Consider the following 15,798-nt stretch of genomic DNA (forward strand, 5'->3'; position numbering starts at 1 on the left):
CCCTTTTAGGGGTATAAAACTGCCAAAATATAAACGTAAGCATTACGTTGTACCACGTGTTTGGTTTTGTTTTTTTGACCTAATTCATTTCCTTGGATGAGATCCTATTACCTTATATGGTTGGGGGGCGCGGTGGCTCAGTGGTAGAGCGTTCACCTCTGGTGCTTGGGGTCCCGGGTTCGATCCCAGCCCCCGCCAAGTGAACTTTGTGGTGGACAAACACCGTGCTCGTGGGTTTTCTCGGGGTTCTCCCGTTTCCTCCCACTTTCTTCATTCCACCATTTTCATTCATCTCTCATTATCACCGTCTCCTTTAGCCTCACCGGCATAACCGTGGGACGTAAAACTTAAAGATTTCATTTTTTTACCTTATATGGTTATATGGCCATGTATAGGAGTCCATTCCCTATTATGAAACATAAGTACACTGAGAAAAATTTTCATAGAAAATTTAACAGTAAAGACATGTAAAGTTGATTATTTCGTAATTCCGTACTTATATTACGTAAATTTGGACTTGAAACCATTATAATGTTAATTTACCATGTGGCGAAGTGGAAATACAACATGCTGCATTTTGTCTTTTATGAAAAATCTGTAGTACGCAATAAATGTACGTAACGACAGGAAGGTTTTCAGTTCTGTAATGTTAAGAGTACATTCCAGACTGGAAAGAAAATGTGACGTCATTCAAGAGAGATAAATGTCTTTCAGGAATGAAAATATTACAGGCTATCCTATCTAGTACGTGTTTTTTGACATGAGTAAGGAAAATATCGCAGGAAGAAGGACAAATTTTCCTTGTAATGCATTTTTTACATTATAATGTTAAAAGAAACTGAATAATGTAAAAATGTTCGTAGTAAAGTGCAAACTTCACGTCAGGAATGAAATTTTGTCATGATAATGAGATCTACCCATTCTACACTGCAAAGAGCAAACAAATCCGTTCTATACAGACATTATGTAAGGAGACAAATTGTTTTATCATTACTATTTGTGTAACGGAAGCACGATTACTTACAATTTCTACGTACAACTGATCTTTCAATCGGAAAGCAGGACAAAAAAGTACGTAAAGGAATGATAGAAAGTCATTATAATGTTATATATCCCAGGAAATTGATAAAAATACATTTAGTAATGAATAATTTACAGTAAGTAATGGAAAAAGTCCTCTAACTCTGTGTAATCATACAGTTGTTTGGTATTAAAGTCTGTACTGTCATGTTACTTTAACATTACAATACAGACAGTAACGCATTATTCTTGTTATAAAAGTTGCAAAGAAAGAGGCTCAAAATTTTTATTACCCACAATTCCATTCTGTATGGCAAAACGCGGGAGCCTCCATTTTTCGTGTGAAAGTCATAGTCAGTATCGCGCTTGAAGAAATAAGAAGAAAGAAAGTGTTGTTATAAGCAAAATATGGATGCGTATGTGGAAGATTTGCTGACTACTTGGAAACTAAACAATTACGTTAACATTTTTAAGGGTAAGTAATTAGCATTAGAAATAAGAAAACCTGAATCAATCAGCATGACAGCAGAAGACAATCTATCCTGCTTGAAAGTAATGATTATTTTCTAACGATCTAGAAATTACATAAAAGCTGGAGAATTTTTGTGTACACATGAATATTATTTTGGATATAGTATACGTGAAGCTGCATCAGTTCCCAAAGGAGCAGGACGCTCATACTTTTAGGGATTATTCATTGAGTATGTACGAACTTACAAAGGGGGCAATAAAGCGACTTTTATTTACTTATCGGCTCATACGAAAATAAAAAAAACGTACCTGTACTTTATATCGGCATGTGTAGTGCCATTGTACTTTATCTATGACTGTGTGTGTGTGGGGGGGGGGGGATTTAACGCATATCGGTCTTGTGCACATGGGTACTTCTTACTATTGCACTACGTAGAAAATTTATGGTATTTCGTGTAGAAGTGGTAATAGAACACAGAAGAATGCAGATCAGGGGGTTCTCGTGTATACTATTACCATTATTTTTTGTAAAAACATGCAAGTATGTTGGTTGCACTCATGTTAGAATGCATGTGATGAACATACTAATTCAGTAGGTTCCTGCTTCAGTAACTGCCTTTCCTATGAATGTAACTTCTAAATCTGTTTAGGCAAGAAGTATTACTAATGTAAATAATGCTCGCTGTATTCTCTTTCTGTACGTTCAGCAATCATTGTTGTAGTGCGCACTTGCAATCCTCGTTGCAGATTCAGTTAAGAGGTCTTGTGTAAAACACCAACCAACCTGTGTTAGATGGACACTAATAAGCACGAATGCTATCTAAGCGAATCTGGGAAGGAGCTTAAGAATGAGGCCCACGCGGGAGTGCCTCCGTAGGGAGTAGGCACGTCAGCGATGTTGGGTATACGCGTAAACGAGCATTATGGAAAACCAACGCTTTCACGACACGGAGATTTCTTTTTGTAAAAGTCGTTTGCTCCTTAAATTCGTCGCACCGTACATTGTTCATTATTAATTGCTCTACTACTACTTACCTTATGGGCGAATGCGTGGGGAAGGTTCTAGAACACAGGTCCCCCATATAAATTAGTACGTACGTTGATTTCTTTCTGTACCAAAGTTTAATATTTAATTCAAATATTATTGCCAAGCGAGCGTAAGCGAGTGAAGGCGGGTTAAGAGCCCCGCAAAGCACGTTGTGTTTGGTCTTTGTTGCAACTAAATGGGAAGGTTCTAGGACACAGGTCTCCCTTCCCGTTTAGCTGTGGTAAAGATAGAAAACAACGTGCCCTGCGGGGCTCCAACCCCCCTTCACTCGCTGGCGCTCGCTCAGCAATATTATATAAATTAAATATTAAAATTTTGGTACAGAAAGGATCCATCCTAGCTACTAATCTATATAGGTGGACCTGTGTAGAACCATCCCCTACGTCTTATACTTTACGTAATTGTCACTTTCTGTAAGATTTTCTGGCATTAGTCGAACAGTCAGTTCTACAAATTTTGATATATTTCTTACATTTTCAGGTTACGTTAGAGCTTTTTATTTCTTTTAGTAGAGTATGCACTAAAGGACCTCCATTACTACTTGCAAATTCGCTTGAGGACTGCTTTAGCAGGGTTGGCAAAGACCATGGATTTTATTGAAAAAAAAAATTTGTTTAAACCAGGTTTTTTTGGTTTAAATAATTTGCTCTGTATATTTATATCACATATAGGCAGAAATAAGCTTGTTTCGCCTTGGTGTTAGTATGCAACAACCGAGTTATGCTGGAAGGGGTCACATAAGCTTAAAGTGGAATCCAAACCGCTTCTCGGCTTACATCCAAGAGGAATTGTCTTCCACTTGAACTCGAAACCGGGACTAATTGGCCAAAAATGCGATACGTCTGCCGAGTCACTAAGGACTCCTGATAAAAATACGTTAACTGATCTTTACATATTTGCTAATATAATTGTCAGGAGTCATTAGGACAGAAGGACAAAAAGATAAACAATTGCACAAGTGGAACCATTATACAGAATTACATATGTACAATTTCAAAGTACTACGGAGTACAGAAAACTAATTTAGTCCAACTCAGTTCATTTATTAACCAAGTTAAAGAAATATAACGAGTTACTTTATATATCAGTAAGGAAAGTGAATAAAGATACGAATTATTTGAGTCCACTTTGGCTCTGACCCATTTATACATAAATAGTTACCAAATATTCTTGTTATTGCAATCATTGCCTCTCGTGGGGTTTGTATGACCCCCTCCCCAAAAAAGTACAGCATTTCGATGTATTTTATTAATAGTAAACACTATTAAAACGATACAATGTTTTGAATTTCCCTTTGGTTGCATAACAATAATAACAAACTATAAAAAAAATCACAAAAGAAACATCCATAAAGTTACATAAAAAAAGTTCCTTTTGTAATATAATCTCTTTGAGTAAAGAATGGGGTGTTTAGGTCTGAATATAGTACGAATAATATATGGGAGTGAAAAGTGATACGCACACTTGTGTTCACAAATGTGTGTTCATCAAGATTTTACGAATAGTTACACTTTTACGAACATTTTTCGTTTTTTGGTTTAAACCAGTTTTTTTTTTAAACAGCTGGTTTAAACCAGCCAACCCTGCTGCTCAGTATAAATACAATGTTGATGTATGACAACAAGTACAGGGGATAAAACATGAACCAACTTGTGCTAGGTGGCCACTAAAAAGCACGAAGGCTATCTAACCGGGTCAGGGCAGGAGTGCAGCAAGGGTCCGAGCGGGAGCGAGGAATGCACTCGTATGGACCAGGCGCATCAACGATGCGGATATACGCATAAACAAGGATAGTGGAATAGCGCACAGACGCACACACATACAATTCTTTCACAACCGCTCAAAATTCATTTCAATATGCTGTGCATTGACAGTAATTACTTCTATTCACACTCTCAGATCTTCACAGAAAAAGAAGAATTTTACCATCGTATTTTACCTATGTTTTCTGTTTGGTAGATCTGTCTGCTCGAGTAAACCCCGGTGTTTGTGCCCCATTCAAATTACACACACACATGATTCTTTCAGCTAAATTCACATTTTCCTTTGTTTCAGTGGATTAGTTACGGTAATTTTACGGAATTACTCTTTTCAAATGATGGAGGGCGTTTTGGGTCAGTGGAGAGCATTCACCTCCGGTGCTTGAGGTCCCTGGTTCAATCCCAGCTCGCGCCGTGTGGACTTTGTGGTGGACAAACACCATGTTCGTGGGTTTCCTTGGGGTTCTCCAGTTTCCTCCCACTTTCTTCATTCCACCATTTCATTCATTACTCATCATCACCGTCTCCTTTAGCCTAACCGGCATAACCGTGGGACGTAAAACTGAAAGATTTCATTTCATTTCATTTTCTTTTCTTTGTACAAACGTCGGTATCTCCCTGCACTTGTAGGAGATAATGAAAGGATTTCGTTTTTCTGTACATTCAATGGGATAGTTTATTCGAATTCAACCTTGTAATTTAATATGCGCTATTCTCCTCAATGTATGTATTGATTCTAGTGACTACATTTAGAAAGCTATGTGCCATTGAGTACAAAATGCAGTAGTAGAACAGTAGCGTTTTATAAAGTATTTCAATGTTGCCGCTTCCATAATTTATTTCAGTAGTTTGTAGGATAACCATTGATTTAATTATAGCATCAACTCTACGAGGCATTGAATACATCAAAATTGAACCAGAAACTTTTAATCCTAACTAGCTAAAAGAAATACGCCCGTTATCGAACGGGAGAAATCGATTTGAGGCAGCGAGAGACAAAGGGGTGTAAGTGACATTTGCGATAAAGTTTATTTATGTATAGAAAATGGACTCCCCACTGCATAATATATGAACTGGATATTGAAGGACGCTATAGCCTACTTGCGTCTCTATTCATGGATACACTACGGCATGCTTCACAATCCAGTTCATACATTATGCTCCACGGAGTTCATTTTCTAAACTGGGGACCAGCGTTCACCAGGAATGGTTTCTGCCTAAACTTAAAGTGCTGCGCAGTTTCTAGTTGGCACGAAACTAATTGTCACTGACTGAGAGAAAACACGAAATGTGTAGTCTTCACGACGCACATGGAAAGTGAAGTCTTCACAACGTTGTAATTCACCCTTCCTTTCCCATCTTGGGGGACAGCTCATTGCCTAGAATAGATTAACCAATGACGTCACAATGTAAATAGAAAACGAAAAATGAAATGAAATCTTTTGAGTTTTACGTCCCACGCTTATGCCGGTTAGGCTAAAGGAGACTGTGATGATGAGAGATTAATGAAATGATGGAATGAAGAAAGTGGGACGAAACGGGAGAACCCCGAGAAAACCCACGCACACGGTGTTTGTACACCTTTTCTCTTGGCGGGGGCTGGGATCGATCCCGGGACCCGAAGCACCAGAGGTGAACGCTCTACCACTGAGCCACCGCGGCTCCCTAATGTCAATAAATAAAATAAGTAAATACATAAAATATATTTTTAAAAATACATATTTGCACGAGATGCTGTTATCACTGGCCACCTAAGTGCTTTTCTTTTCAGTACAGTAAATAAGTAAATGTAGATGTAGGATTATATGTGAATATATTCTGAATCTAACTGTCTGATTTTGAAATCTTATGCTCTGGTGTAATCTGTTTCTTTGTCAAACCAAAGGCCGCGAGCGAGATGGGGGAGGCTCATAACTTGTGTGTAAGTGACACTGGCAATCATTTTTGGATTGGTGAGTGCGTCTGACTTTGAAATTTTGAACTATGTATTGTTCCAAGCATTCAGCATGACATGCAACCTAGTGTCTTAAGAGTTTGAGCATTGCGTGCAAGGGGGGAGATCTGAGTGTAAGTGTGCTTATCCAACCAAACCCTCAGCTTAGGTATTGGAGGTTATTACGTAAACATTAAGAATTGTTTTGATAAAGATGATTGTTGTTGTTATGGCGAACTGGCACAGAAATTTTTACTTATATATAAGGCAGTTCGCATACGTGTAACTTTTTGCGGGAATGGGGGCAAGATAATGGGGTCATAAGCCGTAGCTCGTTTTGCTTTTATACGTAAATCTGGCACTGATTAAGCAACATATTTTTAGTAAATCATTACAGAAGTTCAATTTATTTATTTGCTAAGAAAATTGAGATCCTCAGCACTAACGCTGCAGCGTTATTAACGCTCATATAGTCCATCCAGTGTTATAGCCATTGATCCAATAAGCCAGCGTTATCGCGCCCAGAGGCGTTGACAATGCTTGGTTAACGCGTGGTTGCCGCCGCTCTCTGTCAGCATTAATTGCGGGTTGATTCCGCTCATATACTCCAAACCTTAAGTGTCTTCACCACCGAAAATTTTAGAAATTTTCTGTAATATCTTCAAAACAAATAAAAATATTCAAAAAGCAAAGAAGTACTGCACTAGACAATATTAATTTTCATGTGATATTGTTATTACGACTCATATATCAGCTTTCGATTTGCAACTGTCGGTAAATTTAGCATTTTTTTGAAGGTTCTGTAAATAGCAGCACACCACAAGCAAATACATGAATTATGGTAGGGTGTCACATGCAAAATCAGATTGTCTAGTGATTTGAATCTTTGCTTTTTGATTTTTTTTTATTCGAAGATATGGCAGAAAAAACTCTAAAGTTTGCAGTAGTGTAATTTTGCTATGGTGAGCACTCTCAATAAACAGGAAAAATGTAGCAAAAGTGAGTAGGTTACGCTAAGTTTAATATCCCTCTCATTAAAAAGAAGGTATTTCAAGTTGATAAACACAAAGCTCCGCATACAGTGGATGGAAACGTTAATCAACAAAAGGAAGCAGAAGTTGTCTGTTGTCATGCTGTAAAGATCCTCAGCATATGCATTAGGGCAGTGTCGTCTTCCTCAACGTATGTTCGTTGATTTGTACCTTTCTTAAGCATAGTTTCGCAGATTGGGCCAACACGTAAAAAGGGCTCCATAAGATTATATTTTGATTCGACTTTCGTTAGTGGAAAAATACAGAATATAACAAATCACATTGCTGAGATAAAAATACACAAGGGAAAAGATGACATTGTTAAATTACTAGGCACAATCATGTGTATATATGCCAAAGTTTTTCACCGCATGAAAGCACCCTACCTACTCACAACAATCTTAGAAGTTTTGAAACGTATAAATAAAAACTCTAAGCAAGTTTATCATTGTATGAATTCTTTTGTTCACGAGAATATAGGTTATCATTTTTAGTAATGAACTGCAGAGTTTATTTTGATGTAATGTGGAATGAAGTTACATTTTTATTTCCATTCCATAAATTTCATTATGGTGTTGCATTTCTTCAGTTAATGTCATATTTTGAATTACCCTTTCACCACCTCTATTGCAGTGTATAAATGGTTAATATTATGATTACATTTGCTCATTCTGCATTTGTGTAGGAAAAATAGTACGTAATGTAAGATGCTTCTACAAGTAGGTGCAGAGAATGAGGGTCAGAAACAACCTGAACAGTGCTTTAAGAGGCTAAGTATCTTTCTTTTCCAGAGAATGGTGTAGATTTTTTTGCACTTCAACACTTAGAGGATAGAGACATCGAACAGCTAATACCTCAGGCAGGGCCAAGAGTAAAATTCAAGGTTAACTGGAAATCTTGGAAACAGGATCTTCAGAAAGCAGATGAAAACAGGAGGGTAGGTTATTCTTGTGTGTCAGCTACACATCATAAGTGGAATCCTCATGTTATATTTGTCAGTAGTTCACGTACTGTAAAGTAGAAATAGACTCGTTAACATGGAAGTCGGGAAGTAGATGTGACCTGTTTCAACTACACAGTAGGTATGACAGACTTCTTTCAAGATGAAGGCATTTTGCTTAATTCAATGCGCAATCTGTGAACACCACTATTTGTGATCATGCATGTTAACCACAGAAGTTATAAGTATAAATAAAATGTGCTTTTTTTTTTCAGGCAGACATACAAACCAGAACAATTTTTTAGTTCCTCTTTCGCATTCATGTTATGAAAATCATAGACTGTGTGCTCTCTTGCGTCAACGTCCACAAATGTTTCTAATATCTGTTAGATGTGAAGTGTACAAAACTATACATCCCTAGAATTGGTGATAGATCAATAGCAATAATGTGCCTGTATGGCGGTATTGAAACCCAGCTAATACCATTTAACCTTAATTTTGCCAATACCAACACCATTGAATGTTACTATTAGCCAATCCAATTCCTGTACTCCTACGCTGATAAATTTCACATAATAGTTGCTTTAAGTTGTTACACAAAAACTGGCAAGTTGATGATGCAATTCTTCTTCTTGCGATTCATAAGAGCATTGCTTCCGTAGGAAATGAAAGACTTTAAACTTGTAAAAAAGAGAGAGATATTATAATTAGCTCATTTCAGACAATCATTTCTCTCTATTACTTTTCAGAGATGTAATGATCTTCCTCTTTCCCTTTTTTAAAACACTATTAAATGTTAATAGTGTCATACTGTTGCCAAGAGTGTCGTTAACATTGGTCTTGCATTATATTGCAAAGGATTACTAGTTTCAATAAATGTTAGAGTGTAAAAGTGTATTGATCTCTTTAAAAAAAAATCAATGTTTTGGACTAGTATTGTTAAATTGTGTTTTTAACTGATACCACATACCTTTGAAGTCAGGTATCAACCATTCTGATACTTCTTGAAATCTTAGCTATCGACACCGATATTATTGATTTGACGATCCATGTCTACCATTAGATATGGATATATACCATTGATGGATTTGCCAAACAGACTTTATCACTGCCCACACTTCAGTTTTCCACAAACATCCATCAGTATTGCAAGCATCCATATCTGCATTGGCCATTGCTAATGCTGATCAGATGCGTTAATATCAGCAAAATGGTCCTTCCGTGGTACCTGGTATGAGCCGCATTATGAAAATTGACAAGTAGTTAGAATTATAGTACCTCCTTTAACACAAGTATATGTTTGCTCACATTTTTGTTTCCTTCTTGTCTGACGTGGTACTTAAGAAATTAGTCATGTCCTTTGTAGTGTTTTAGCAAATGGCATTCACATGTTTATTAAATACTCATGCTTCTTGTGAGTCATTTTAAGGTTTGTACTCAGTTGCAGGAAGAAGCAGATAGGTTGCTTCTTGACTTAACAACGCCAATATCGTTTGGAAACAGTTCTTGGTGTGAAGGAAGGAAATCAACATTCAATGCAATAGAGAGAGATAGATTAGAAGAAACTCCTGGAACATCCGCAGATTTACGAGAGGAACACCAGCAGGAAGAAAACAGACAAAATACTTCTGACATTCAGTCTCTTCCTTCCAATTCCAGTTCAACTTCTTGCACTCACTCAGTGGAAGGCGAAAAGCAAATCAGGCACAGCGAATCAGAGGGAAATCATGTAAGTTTTGGTTTAATGGAATAAATGTCTACAGGTTTTAATCATGAATGTTTATGGGACTGAATAAAGCAATCATCGCTCAAGGGAAATACATCAATATGGCTTTGTGAATGTAACATTTTTAAAATTGTTTGCATGCCTCTTCTGTGTGAACGTGGATTTATGTCCAAATGACAATTTTCCGTACATGTTAGGTTGTATATTGTATTTATCAATCCATGTTCCTTCTTGATACAAAGAAATCATAAATGGGATCTTATAAGTTTATAAGTAAAGTACAACACATTTTGGTAGCATGTGTATAATGTGAATTTTAAAGATTTGGGAGAAGGATTTCACATTCATTTTTATAATTGAGATCATAAAGGAAAGGGTATTACAGTTTCTTAAGCAAATTTTTAAAATTGCACTCATTTCGATAACCAGACATTTTATCCTTACCCCATTCTGTATACAGCTGGAATTTGCAAGTAGTTACACTGTTACTTCATGCCACTAGCCAGGTTTCAAAGCCAAGCGTGCTTCGTCGTCAGCTGAATCCATGAAATACTACAACAGGTGGATTTCATAAGGTTTACACGAACTACAGTATAGTTTTTTCTCACGTTTACAAATACGTTGAGCACCTAGATAAAATACAAAACATATTGTTATAGCTACTTGGTTGAGATTGTGAACATGAGAGAAAAGTAGAAAACGTAGTTGCTGTAACACTGAAATGAAAATCTGTGTAGTGAAATCCACCAGCGTCGATCCACCTGTGGATGAAGCATGCTTGGCTGAAAATCTGCGTTGTTGAGTGAACAAGCGAACTACTTAGAAATTCCAGATGTATATATGAGGGTTGAGAGTTCTATATGTAATAGCTATACGAAATGGTCTTTTTACTTCAACAGTTTGGGACCAATTTACTACAGAATTTTGTTTTCGTTTATGATAATTTAATCTAAACATAAAAAATCTACAGTAATTTTCTGTGAAACCTCGTTTACTATAAATGAAATAAACATTTGGTAAAGAATCGGGGTAAAAGTACATATCTTTTTTTATTTTCAGATACACTCTCTTGCTGCTATTTAAGAAATGTTTTGTCGAATCCCTTCTTGTATTGTACTATTAATGTGGGATAATGGAACATACAGGGACTTTTTCCTGTGGACAAACTCTCCCCAAAAGACCCTGATTGTGATTTTGCGTTTCTGATTAGTCACTCTGATATTATAATCAGATATTCATGCTCATGTTTTCCCTATGTACATTCTCTTCAGTTCAGGTAATTTTAGGTAACACTTCAAGTTGGAGGACTCGTGTAAGAAACCTTAAGGGAAATTATACCTTGTTTTTACTGATAATTCATTTTCATTCTCTACATTTGCACTACATTTATATTTCATTAAAAGTTTTGAAGGTTCACTTTACAATGTAAGAGGAAAATGCAAACTACAGTGAAATAAAAAGATAAAAATAATACGCTTATGAATCAGAAAATGTGAGGTCAGTGTATACTTTCTCAAATCTTGCTGTGATTAGGTTTTCAAATGGAGATGCAAGCCATGAAATATATTTGTTTTCGTTTTCTTTCATTAGGGACTTCATGGATATCCTTGTTCATAATGCTTTCGTTGCTTGCAGGTGCTTACTATATTGCAATGCACACTGGATGGAAAAGCCATTCTTGCTAAAGGAGAAAAGAACAATGGTTTACTAGATAATGCTTCAAGGTGTAATTTAGCACGACTTATAGTAAAGCATGAGTTAGAAGAAAATCCGACACGGCTAATAACACGAGGTGAATTTACACGCTGGGCACATGAAATAGCAACCATTTTTGGGAAAGAATCACCATCTGTGTATTACGCAGCTTACATTGGAGCCACGAACTACCAAACAAAACGCAATGCTTCTGGGAAGTTGTATGAGGCCTACATTTCAAGAAGAAGAGTTCTAAGAAAGAGAGGAGATATTCCAAGTAGAAGGTCCTCTTCTGCATCACCTACATCTTCACTAGGTGACGACACAGACATTGTTGAAGAACCCATTCCAGACCCAGTAATAGATGAGAAGTTACAGTGGCTCAGAACGTCACTAGATCCCTGGCATGTTGTGTGCGATAATTGGAGAGCAACAGCAGAAGCTAGATTGAAAGCCCTGGAACAGCCTGGGACGGTTGGTGCTTACCTTGACTTGTACCCTGTTTTGAAAACACCACAAGGTTATACATTGGTAAGTGCACTGTTACTGTACTATTGCAAAGTATTTAACAACTGAGTGAGGTGTCTCATTTTTCACAAAACACGTGTTCATTTCAATTCAACGCTGTCCTCATTAAAACATATAGGTCGAATAATGAGGTGGGGAAAAACATGTAAGATTTACATGTGTACAGACCACTATCACAAGGAAACAGCTCCACCCATAATTGCGCTCAGGCACAGTTTTAAGCTGTGAGAGCTAGATTTAGTTAAAGTTTTTGCATCAAAATTTTGACTGTTAATAGCTATATACATTATGTTAATTGTATTTTATATTCTATTTCTCTCCCTTCCATACTACAGTTTTATATCATGTATTCTGCTAGAGAAAGGTACGATGTGGTCTTGATTTGATACGTAGATTTTACTTTCCTTGACCACTACTTTCATCTTATTATATTTGGTTGTTTGTGAATATGTAAAATTGCTGAATTGTAACATTGTGTAAAAAATGCGAGTTTTGTAATTTATTTTCTTCATTCTCTTTCCAATTTGGTAACTTGAACCACTTGAAAGTGAGGAATTAAAAAAAAGACACATAGAAATAATTAACTATGTCTGTAGATTAAAATTGAAGTCTCCTTGCACTTGCTTGCTGGTGCTGTGAAATTTTGTCTTTTATTTTTTATTTTATTTATTTATTTTTCTTAAGAACCATGGCAAAAGGTTAATATGTTTTTAGTGGATGTGAACTTGATTGGTTTTAGTCATTGTGAACTTAGAATGGCCTACATGAGCTTTGCACAACTTGAATGTTGATCGTAGCAATCTTCCAGAAAAGGGTTCCAGTATATTACCAAAATATTGAAGAAAAATAGAAACTTAAGCAGGTAATTTTAATGTACAGAAATGGTTAATTTTTTTAAGAAAAAAGTTTGCCCGTTTCCTGTTATGTTTGACACATCGGTTGCTTATCTTTTAATGCGTTAATTACTATTATGAAAAATGAATAGGAAAACTTGATGTTTCATTCCTGTAGGAACATTACTGAGAAATTTTACACTTGTTTCATATTTAAGATTTCATCGTGATACCTCACTACTAATAATGTTGCTCTTTTTGCAGCTGTTGGAGGACTACTCCTTCCTTTACCCTGGTACTGAAGACAATTTGTTTAACAGAATTGTTCTGCTTCAAGACAAAATTCTGCATTTGTTGGAGTTGAAAAGAAATTTGAAAGAAATACATTCTCTTTCAGCACCGTACATCTGTGCTATTCATGGTAAGTACAGTGCTTCAAGCACTATTTATTTTTGTAATACAGTCAAACCTAGGGTGATCAGGCGTACTGATTTTCGCAGTACAGTATTATTTTTCAAATAGCTTTCCTGTGTGTTCCAAAGACATCTAGAAAATTGAGATTTGTCCTTTTTTTAAAAGTCCTGATTAAATTTATTTGCAATACTTTAATGTTTCATTCTTTATTCACAACATATCGAATCACAGGCACTTTTTTTCTGAATGATAAACTTTTTTTTCAACACTGCTCAAAAAATTATTGTTAGGAAAATAAAACAATCGACAAACCATTGTTTTGTAATGCAGTTGGTTTTACTGAGAAAGTCTTGTTGAGATGTCGGTAAGGCAGGATTGGTCACTTATTTCAAGTCACAGCAGTGACGCCAATCAATTTAACTGGAGTTTCCTCGTGCCAGTCTTTTTCTGTCATGTCTTAAAATAATCCCAGACTCTGAAAATCAATTTTAAAAAGTAAGTTTTTAGCCCTAAACGAAGTTTCACTATACGTTCATAAAAATAAACTACAAGCGCATGTATTAATTATGTGTCTAATTAATTATAATGCAAATGATATTATTTGATTATAGTACAAATAAATTTGATTCATCTATTTGCGACTTGCAGTGTGAAGTATTTGCGCTTCTTTCAGTAGTATTACTTGTCTAAATACATTGTTGTGAATAGGCAGAGAGAAAATTCTTTATAGTTCAATCGTGACCTTTTTTTATTGTTTTTGTTGATACTCCATTAAATTGTTTGAAATTCTTTCAAAAATCTTGTATTTCGACATGAAAGTATTTGGAGATGTGTTGATTTCTTAAAAATGAATGATTGCCTTGAGGTTAACGTGAAATGAAACAAAGAGATACGTATTGTCGATGCACAGGCTATCATTTATTATTATGCTTCTGTCCTACTTTTCACTTGTCAGAATCTGGTCACCCTAGTCAAACCCATTTAAAACATCATTGGAGGGGACCAGAGGGAAAGGAGCAGTTTCAAAAGTGCCCAATTTTCCCGTTTTCGGTGCACCCATACACTTTGGTGTGGGAAGAGGTCGTGGTCTAAGACCTTCACATATAAACACTGGTGGGCATAGCTCAGTGAAACATGACCAAAAATGGGTCAACAATACAATGAAAATGCCCATAAGACGTGCATATTTTTGACATATATTTTGTATATTGCCCAAAAGAAGGGGCGTGCTCCGTTGAAGGTTGATGGAAGTGAGACTACACGTTGAACTCTACAAGCACTATGAGTTTCATCACACTCGAGCCTGCGGAACAGAGAAACAAATCGGGTCAAAGTCATATGCTCAGAGTGGCTTTATATGAATCAAACACCTTACGTTGTTCGTGCGCATATCCACTCAAGGCGCAGTAATCGGTTAAAGTACTGCATTTTCGTTTTATGCGATCTTGGTCGGGTGGGGACGATTGCATTATAGGATAGTTTTGTCAATGTGCAAATGAAACATGGAGAGTTGGATGTTGTGCCCATGTCATGCTCATTATTTGGTACTTAGGAATGGGCAAAGAAATGTAGCACGTCCGAAGACATCCACAAGAAGACGAATCTATGCTCTTGAGCGATATCGATGAACCATTCGTCAGAGGATGAGGAAATCGGCAATTAAACCCTTTTGCATACTTATGTACAAGTACTTTTGTATAATACGTCGTACATAATAATCACCTCAACTGCCTGAGCGGTACTGGGAGTAAGGAAAACCTTGTACTACAGCTCCGGTAATGAATAAATCATTTTGTACCTTTCAATAGCACGTGTTACTCTAGTGCAATGATCATTTTGTTTCTTCGAACAATGTTTTTTTTAAAGATATGGTGTAGAATGTGCGAAATCCTAACTAGCATTCGCTTCCACTTATTTCATCTATAAGAAGACCATTCAGCGGAAATACGACACATGGCTACGGCATTCTCTTGCGAGAGGTTTGCCTCATATCAAGCCAGTCTGAGCATTGGAAATGGTACGTCCCTTGAATTTGACCCGATTTGTTTCTCTGTTCCGCACACTCGAGTGCGATGAAATTCATGGTGCTTGTCGAGTTCAATGTGTAATCTCATTTGCATAAAACCTAACGGAGCGCGCCCCCTCTTTTGAGCGATATACAAAAAAATATGTCAATCAAATGCGCGCCTTTCACTCTTAGTTATGGCCACCATTATTTATATGTGAAGGTCTTAGGCCACGATTTCTTCTCACATCAAATTGTATGTGCGCAACGCAAACGGGAAAATTAGGCAATTTTGGAACAGTTCCTCTGATACTCTATTAAGCGGATGTTATTTATGAACAGCAAAATCAAACATTTTCTTTTGCTTGATTTTAGTTGTACACATCATGAAACG

The 15,798-nt window shown here is 36.5% G+C and overlaps 1 protein-coding gene across 1 annotated transcript; it reads left to right on the forward strand.

Moving 5' to 3' along the window:
- Positions 1-568: 568 nt before the first annotated feature.
- LOC145666317 (uncharacterized) lies at positions 569-13,522 on the forward strand. The gene is made up of 5 exons (XM_081733418.1): positions 569-1,495; positions 8,055-8,200; positions 9,645-9,932; positions 11,565-12,155; positions 13,250-13,522. Exons 1-5 carry the CDS (start codon positions 1,429-1,431, stop codon positions 13,505-13,507), a joined length of 1,350 nt encoding a protein of 449 aa, XP_081589544.1. The 5' UTR covers positions 569-1,428; the 3' UTR covers positions 13,508-13,522.
- The last annotated feature ends 2,276 nt before the right edge of the window (positions 13,523-15,798 follow it).

This window comes from Thermobia domestica, chromosome 12 (assembly GCF_964235325.1).
Source record: "Thermobia domestica chromosome 12, izTheDome1.hap1.1, whole genome shotgun sequence".
Classification (NCBI taxonomy): domain Eukaryota; kingdom Metazoa; phylum Arthropoda; class Insecta; order Zygentoma; family Lepismatidae; genus Thermobia; species Thermobia domestica.